The 8,886-nt window shown below is 41.6% G+C and overlaps 1 protein-coding gene across 7 annotated transcripts in view; it reads right to left on the bottom strand.

Moving 5' to 3' along the window:
* Positions 1 to 44: 44 nt before the first annotated feature.
* LOC137105614 (caskin-2-like) overlaps positions 45 to 8,886 on the bottom strand; it is a 43,488-nt gene continuing 34,646 nt past the window's right edge. For all 7 annotated transcript variants that reach the window (XM_067488033.1, XM_067488037.1, XM_067488038.1 and 4 more), the window contains 7 exons: positions 6,747 to 6,820; positions 6,555 to 6,665; positions 5,925 to 6,026; positions 5,684 to 5,822; positions 3,237 to 5,474; positions 2,928 to 3,141; positions 45 to 1,919 (listed from right to left, as the gene is read on the bottom strand). In XM_067488033.1, the coding sequence (XP_067344134.1) occupies positions 1,823 to 1,919; positions 2,928 to 3,141; positions 3,237 to 5,474; positions 5,684 to 5,822; positions 5,925 to 6,026; positions 6,555 to 6,665; positions 6,747 to 6,820 (2,975 nt within the window). In that variant the 3' untranslated portion in view covers positions 45 to 1,822. The remainder of the gene's footprint in view (positions 1,920 to 2,927; positions 3,142 to 3,236; positions 5,475 to 5,683; positions 5,823 to 5,924; positions 6,027 to 6,554; positions 6,666 to 6,746; positions 6,821 to 8,886) is intronic.

Here is an 8,886-nt window from a genome sequence, read left to right as displayed (position 1 = left end):
AAATTCACTTTCTATGTGAACACGCCTAAACAATCATACTTCCTCAGTACAAGTTCTCCTTTAACGACACAAGTCAGTGGAAATATTAATAATGAAACTAATGAAACTGAACAGAGGGACCAACAGTGCTAAATCATTTTAGGCTTTAATGTGTTTCAAATCCTGAGCAGCTCAGAATCATAAAAACAGGCAATGTTACTGATTTGGTTACGGTGCAGCAGTGAGTAAAAACATGGGATTTAAATATAGCTGAATTTAATGGCCTTTCTTTGCTGCCCTCTCTGAATGATGCCTCACATTCAGCCACAGAGAATGTGTAAGTACGTCAAAGAGTATAAAATATATCAATGACAGCTATGTCAGAGAAATCCATATTAAAAGCAACTTTCTGGGCAGTGAACATTATAAGGTGCATTAAAAAAGCCAAAGAGTAATTTTGTAATTTAGAAATAGTAAAAACAAAGTTTATGAGCCTTTTTTCATTATCTGGCTTTCACAAATCTAAAAATGATTTTGAATAAGGTGCCTCACAAAACTCTGCTGTGGGGGAAGTTCAAACATTATTCAAATAAAGCTTTTAAATAAATATAGTGTATAATAAAAAGATACATCTATATGTGTAATACATGCTGTTTCATTTACAATTTAAAAGATTATAGATGATTTTCAATGTTTTAAAAATCAGCTCAATTTACCAACCAACTTATGGATCCTTGACTAGTCTCCTTCCAAATAAATTATATATAATGTATTTTGTGATTCTTTTTTAAATATTAATAAAGCAATAATGAGCATTATATATCGGGAAATAAAAATATTAGTTGCAAAATATATATTTTTAGTTTTATCAAGCATAATTTAAATCCACCAGTCTATAATTTTGTTTTGTTATTTCTTTACAAACCGATATTCTTTCAGTTGGCATATTCACACTACATATGCTACATTGTTTAATCAATAGAAGACATCACTCCTCTATAGCTACACAATCTCCTTAGACTTTTAAATAATGAACATGTTCTTTCATGAGGTCGACCTGATTTAAAATGCTTTGTATCAGGCCACTGATAAAATGCTCAATAGCATTTTCCATTATTTTGAACAGTTACAGTAAATTCATAGCACCCTGAGGTGAAAAGTAAAACTTTCCAAACTTTTAGCGGGAGGTGGCCTGATGCTGACACCTCTCACTGTTCCGGCTGAAGTGGATACAACTTTGGTAAAACGTCAAATCAAATCCTAATACATATATGTTAAATATGCTGCTTTTAATACAATAAACAATATTTTCCTCAGGTTATAGACAATAAGAAACCAAATTTATAAATGTCAACATAATGCTAATATACACTAGAATGATTTAGACATAATTCAGTCAATAAGAACTTAATTTGTTAAAAAAACAAACATAAAAGAATAAATATACTCAGTATAAAGATATCTGACTACTCACATACACAGTGCCACCATACATGTAGATGGATTTATATATTTACAGGTAATATGAATAAAATTGACTCATTCCCTTTAGTGATAATATACTGAACACACACGCAGACATCTGGGAGCTGATCTCGAAATTGCGGTTTCATTTTGCTCTAATAACATTCCTGGCTGTGTGTCCTAAGGTGAAGTGCTCGCGTTGAAAAGCTGCGGAACATGGAGGAAAAGTTGTGCAGGAAATCCTGAACTGTGCACTTACTGATTCCTCTTGAGTCCTATACTTGTGCTGACCTCCATGCTCTCTGTTCCATTAGCCAGCATCAAAAAGTGCACTGGTGCCTGCTGGCATTTGGGTCTCTGTTCACTGTCTGTTGGAAGATCACTCCAACATGGCATCCAGCTGGTCAGCCAGGTCATCAAACATGTTGCCAATGTCATCCAAAATATTTCCTGCTGCTTTTACTGTGCTGCTGCCGCTGAGGAACAGAAAGGTTCGTGTTAGTGTTGGTCTCACACGTTCCAATAATCTAGTACTTTGTGTTGATCTCCAAAAAGAACTTCTTCAGGTCAAAGTAAATGAGGTTTAAATTATAATTCCACTTAATTACAACTTGTATTTAAATGTTATTACAAAAAAACAGGAACAAAGAAAACAAAAAGCCTGATACGATAAGTGACATGAGCAATCAGACCATCAAACAGCTTGTAAACAACATTTCAATTACACGAACAACTTAATTTGGACTTGACACTGAAACTCTAAATAACACTGAATATCTATAGTAAAGAACAGGATATGGACTTGCATGGTACTGTGGGTACTTTTTGCTCACATAAGTAACGGTATTATTGTCTCTATTACTAACTTTTGGTGAATGTTGGTTTCCCGAGTAATAATGAAAGGAATATTTTCAAAACACCGCAAAAACACATGATTACTTTCTCTATTGTTAACGTTGTTTATGGTGCAAATATCCATGAGCTGTGTTGATACTATTGGAAGCTACGAGAGCTGCAGCCTCAAGAAAAGTAGAAGAAGAAGAGATTGGAAGGCTTCCAAGAAGACGTTTGTATTTCTAACATTATGTCATTATATTGGTAGGTGCGATATGCACAGTACCAGTAAAATAAAAAGAGCCATTTACAAAGCAGCTCTTTGCTTTAATACATCACATTCAGCAATGTTTCGATGTACAGCAGCAAAGCCGACCAATAAGAATAACAAATAGGCTACAGGCTGTGATAAACTGGAATAATTCTTCAATGATAATTTTGTTAACCATCCCTGATACTCTCTACAGAATAACTTTGCTTCGACAGAGAATAGATGAATGGTGTGAAAGTAACAATGAGTTCACTGTCTTTCATTTGGACTATTTCTTCCTTAATTTTAAAATAGAATTTTGTAAAATATATGTTCCATTTACTGTAAAGTGACATCGTTTGCTTTACTCATTGCATTATGGGTGTAGATCAGTAGTTACCCATCCAAGCTGCTTTCCAGAGCCAGTTTGTTCTCCACCACTCTGAGAGCAGCCTCCAGTGTGGTACTCGTTTGCTCCAGCCTCTTCTGAGCCAGTAACTCCAGACCAGCCACACCAGGCTGGTGTGTCCCTGTTTTACCTGTCTGGCCCGATAGCATTGAGGTGGAGTACAAACCAGTGAATGCAACACTCTGGACCTCGGTGACGTTTTGTCCTGAGGAACAAGATGGTTAGATTTAGGGTTCAACATTTAGGGTTACATTTGTAGTGATTTGATCAAGTACAACTCTTATTTGTGTCTACTGTCACCTGTGGTTGAAGAGGTGGTGCTGGACTGAGGGAATCTGCATGCAGACACACCAGCAGCTTTCAGTGGACTCTCAGGCTTAGACGTCACCGTCACCGGGTGTTTGACAGGTTTAGGACTAGGTAACCTTGACTGAGTGTGTACACTGCTGCCCAGCTTTGGTGAGACTGTGTGAATCTGAACACTGGTTAGTTTAGGAATAGCTGTTTGTGCACTTGCTTGGGTCAAAGAGACCACTTTCTGGGGGATTGTTGGTTTGCTGTTAGGGAGCTGATTAAGAGGACTGGAAGCTTTCAAGGACGTTGAAGGCTTTGGGCCTTTCCCAATGGAACCTATTCTCTGGAAAATATATTTCTGAGTTTCATCATGGCTCCGTGTACTTGCATCATTCTTTATGTGTAAACTGTGGTTTGTGCTTTGTGAGACGATGTGGCCTCTGCTGGGGGTTGTTGGCTCCTCAGGTGTGGACAACTCTTTGTCTTTGGGTTTGTGTCGTCTTTTCACTGTGTCAGACTCTTTCAAATTAAACTCTGGGAGCTCCAGACTGTTCGGGATATGGACCGGGCTTTCCTGAGGAGCCTTGACGTCAGGAACAACTGCCATCCTTGGCCGTTGTTTGATGGTGAGGTTACCCTCCTCTGCAAAAGGCAGGTGGTCACCGGGGCTGTGCTTTGGAGAAGGACTAGCACTCTTTGACATTCTTTCAATTTGTCTTGCTTTCTCTTTTTCCTCAGCTGTTCCAACCAAACTTTCACCTCTTTGTCTATCATAGTCCCCCTCTGTTCTCTGACTTACTGTCCTCCTCAGACCCGCCAGGCCTAGAGTGGGGACAGGTCTAGATTGTTGTGGTGTGATGTGAGATGAAATTCCATGTGGAACTGGGGAGGACACAGGGCTAAAAATTGGTGAAACAGGGACATACGTTGGTGGGATATCTATTCTCCTGGACGGACTGCTGCTTGCCTCCAGCTTGGCTGCAATGCTTCTCACGCTGCCTAAACTCTCCAACTCCACCACTTCCTTCACCTCTGGCTCTTTGAGTTTCCCACATTCAGGTCGGTGTGCTGAGCTGCTGCTTACAGAGCTCATCCTCTTTGGTGGCGGTGGGGGTGGGCCTTTGTGTTTGGAGCGCACAGCAAAGGAGTGGCTGCGGTTGATCTGTCGCTGAGCCCTTGTGGCGCTGGGGTGCCCGTGCCCCTGCTTCCGCGACAGAGTGGCATAAGAGGGCATGGCTGCAGAAGAAGCTGAGGTGCACGGGACAGCATGGCCATCGTCTTCATCTGGCTCGCCATCTGACAGGGCATAGCGAGTTAGGCTTTGGCTGCGCTTTTTGTGCAGGCCCTTCTGGGTGCCATCAACTGGTGGATGTCCAGGTCGAGATCCCAGCAGAGGGACAGCTCCAGGCAGAGGCTTGGAGAGCATACGCTGAGCTCCATTCACACCTGCTGCCTCACCCTGGAGATAAGTGAAGGCCTGCTGTGATGGGGAAGGCTGTGGAGCTGGAGAGGAAGGGGAGGCTGGCTGGTGATGCTGAGGCTGATATAGGTGGTTAGGAGACTGGAGGTTTTTGCCCTTAGGTGGCACAGCTGGATAGGCAAAGCGAGGCATTTTGCTTGGGGTTAGGGGAGGGGTGGGAGGGGAGAAGAGGTTAGAAATTTTAGACCGATCCATGTGCTCCACCATCTCTGTTGGCCTCTGTCTACCTCTGCCTCTTGGACTGCTTCCTCCACTCTTGGGCTCTTCCCCTCTTCCACAATCCAGATTCTCCTCAAATCGGCTGGATGTCGTGGCTGATGCCCACGTAGCTTGTTGTTCCTGAGAATTTCCTGAATTTGAATTTCCAGAGTTCCCAGAATTGCCTGAGCCACGTGAACGTGTGCTAATGCTCTCCTGGCTGAGTGACATGGCTGCAGAAGTCACGCCCCTGAAGCCAATCGCCTCTGCAGCTCCACTACCTGCCCTGCCTATCATAGCGCTCTGCAGCTCTGCGCTCAGTTCACTGTCCTGAAAGGAGAGGAGGGCCCGGGGGGTGCGAGGGGAGGGGCAGCAGCCGTCAGTCAGCACATCAGAGCGTGTGCGAGCGTGCACGTTGTGCGTTGGTGTGTGTTCAATAGCGACAAGCTCCAGAGCAGCTGGTGGCTTCCGTCTGAGAGTCTCGCCACCAGTTCTGTCAGCATGGTTACGAGAGCGCTGCAAGTCACAAAGTCTCTTCACTGCTAACATCAGCTTCTTCTGATGGCCTGCAACAAACAGAGACATTTTACAGACTAAGATACTTTAAACCCATATGTTGTAACACGTGTTAAACAGTGCACTCTGAGGCACAAGAATGTTCTAAAAACTTACTATGAAAAAACATTTGACAAATATATTCATGTTGTAAATACAATGCAATGCACTACTTTCAAAATAGAATGGAGATTCATTCAATATTTTAAATAACCCTGACCCAGTTTGGTAATTCCTATCTCCTGCAAGTCCTCCCAGGTTATGTCTTTGACAATCATGATGGAGTCGTAGCCATTGTCACACAATCTCTTCTGGTACTGAGGAAGTCCAATCACACTCAGCCACTCTCCTAGATCCAACTGCAGCAATAAACAAAAAACCTTACACATTAGCGGTATTCCAATAAATCAGAGAAACAGCTGCATTACAATCCTGAGTGGGACGTCAGGATGCTTTCTCACAGGAATATAATCCGGTAGCCATTCAGGGATGCTCAGTTTGCCGATCTCTATCGAAATCTTCTTTCTGTGTCCAGGTTTTGTCACTCCGATGGCTGTCAGGTCCTGAGGAACAGAACGTGTCAGTAAATGAACACATTAAAAAACATTTTGAACCAGAAAATCTAAGAATGTGCCTTAAACATGAAGCTATTATCCAAAACATGTATTTACTAAGATTGCTCTTCATCATGAAATCACAGTTCTACTTCATGAGCAAAACAGGTTACCTGAGTTTTCATTTTGTTGCAAAAAATTGTGCGTTAGTATATAATTCAGGAAGATCAATAAAAATGCATGTTTTAGGAAGTTGCACAAACATGCAATAATGTATGGACATGTATTCTGCATATGTGTTGGTAAAATAGTAAATGCAACAATTTGCTTCTGATGTTACGGCCTTGTTTTTTTTTTGCCCAAATTATATGTTTGTTTTTTATCCATCCATCTAGTATTTGTAACCTCTTATCTGGGGGTTACAATGCTCAACATATCACACTGTTGAGGTCATCTTTGATTGTATACTGTGATACTGCCTGACTTTTTGAAGGCAATCAAGAAGCTAACAAGGCTAATTATAATGCTACCACAAACCTCCGGTGTCATCCTGCTAATTGTGGGCACATCATATCCTGTATTGATGAAGTTGGATGTGTACTGCTCCAACTGGAACTCACGCAACCACTGGTAGATGGCCTCAGAGTCCTGACAACAAAAAGGAAAAAGATTGAATTTACAGACTTCTGTTATACCACACACAGTCAGAGCATTAACAACTCAACCCACCTTGCCCTCCACAAGCTGTTCTGGCCTAACAAAGTCTTTTTGAGAAGTGCCATTGACCTGCTGATGGGAACCACCTAATAAACACACACAGCAATCTGTTAGCAAGAAAACCAAGACATATTCAAGTTATTGGTACATTCTGCAATAAATATTTAATGTATGTCAATTCGTGTTGAATCAGCTTCCTTTGTACAGCTGAATGGGTGGGGGGTGCTCTCAAGGTCCGTGTAGTCTTATCCACCTAACATGAAACCCATATGGCTCATATTCACATCTTTCAGTCAGGACACATTGCCACAGATATCTGAGGATTGCGACTTTCCTTCCATTTTCTCAAACACCTTTGTCATCCCACCTTACAGAAATCACCTAGCCTTTATTTATCTCTGGTTATAATAACCCATGAATACTCTCTTGCGCATTTGGTCTGACACCTCTGTTACAAAACTCGAGCACAGTGACTTTCTAGCGTCAACATACGTCAAGTGTTAGTACGTGTTAGTTCTGAGCAATCAAATGACTGGATCATGCATCTGATGCTATCACAGCCTACTTTACATGATACACTTCATAATCATAAATAATCAAACTGTTCTTCAACAATAATGACTGTCCCTAAATCCTCAGTGTATGGAGTAAACGTTAACTAATGAACTATAGAGAACATCAGGCTATCTGCTCCCTGTCTCGTGTCCCTGTTGTGCACTCAAAGTACAGTATGTAACTTTTTTTTTTCTTCAGAAATGTGCTCCAAAATGAAGCATGGCGGAGGGATTTCAAATGTAATGCACCAGCACTAGCTCAGGTAACATATTGTAGTTGGATTATACGTACTGGGTGATATTGTTTCATCTGCAATAACTCTCTGAATGAAAGCCAAAGAACGTTTTCCCCAGACAACTGAAGAAATACTTTTAGGTAACTTTTAAAGTACAGATGCTCTAAGGCAAAACCTGACTTTTTTTGTGCATTATTCCACCTTAACTGTATTTGGAGTTCTATTTTTCTTTCCTTGGTTATGAGGCCCAGGGGCCACTGGTCTGCCAATAGAGTAAAACTGCACTTAATGAAAAGGTATCTGGTCTTATGGCAGGAGAACAAAACGGCTCTTCACAAGGTCCATTAGAAATAACAAACTTAATACTGTACATTAACAGTCTTATTATATTACATTATAAATTCATTCTAAGCTCAGAACAATAGCGATCCATAAGAAGAATTTCGCCTGGTTTTCACTGCCTCCCTTTTCTTAACAAATAAACACAGATAGAAATGACATGAAGCGCCCAGTCTGTAAATGACTTCTTACCATTTAGGAGAAATGAAAGCCTCAGAGCTCCTGATGTTTGGCACTGCATTCTTCTTCTGCCTAACCCCCATAAGTGCAGACATTTCAAGTTTAGTCAGCTAATCTGTTCTCATTCTGTCACCCTTCCCCTGCATTTAACAGATATGGATTGCTTCTTCTGCTTCTGTTCCTGCCTCCTCCCTCTGATCCCTCCCTCCTCCCCTCATTTATCTTCTCCTTCAACATAACCCTCCTGCCTCTACAGCCTAAGGTCAGCAGCTCCTTCTCGCGTGTTTTTTGTAAATGTTTGCAAAGCCCCTTCTCAGCAGAAAAGGCTTCCAGTATGTTCAGAGTATATCTGTACCACATGCAATTTACAATGGTTTTTCTGGGTCTCCCATCGAGATCTAACAGCGAGACACATTTCCTGACCCTTTAGTGTGTCCAGAGAGAGGTCATCAAGTGCTTTTTGATTTGTGTGAGTGAGAGAAGCTGCTGGTTTTATTGGTTTCTGTGGTGAGGTGAGCTCAGCATACCCTCTTCCTCCATCTCATTTCCCTTCAGCCATCGCCAGTAACAGCTCATTCTGCAAAGCAAGTGCTATAGCTACAGTTCTCTATAATCTCATTGCTCAGGTACAGTGATGTGAAGTTGTATCTAGGGCTTGATGCTGTTTGCCATGACACATACATCAGAAAATGGTCACAGTACTGAAAAATGTACAGTATTAAAACGGCGAGGCTTATTTGTTTTTCGCTATACATAATGGATGGGGCGACTGTGGCGCAAGGAAGGTAGAGCGGTTGTCCACCAATCTCGCAGTTGTTGGTTCAATCCCCAAGTCAAGTGTCA

The sequence above is a fragment of the Channa argus genome, chromosome 20 (genome assembly GCF_033026475.1).
Source record: "Channa argus isolate prfri chromosome 20, Channa argus male v1.0, whole genome shotgun sequence".
In the NCBI taxonomy this organism is placed as follows: Eukaryota; Metazoa; Chordata; class Actinopteri; order Anabantiformes; family Channidae; genus Channa; species Channa argus.
The sequence above is the reverse complement of the archived record's forward strand: the minus strand, read 5'-3'. Positions and strand labels throughout refer to the sequence as shown.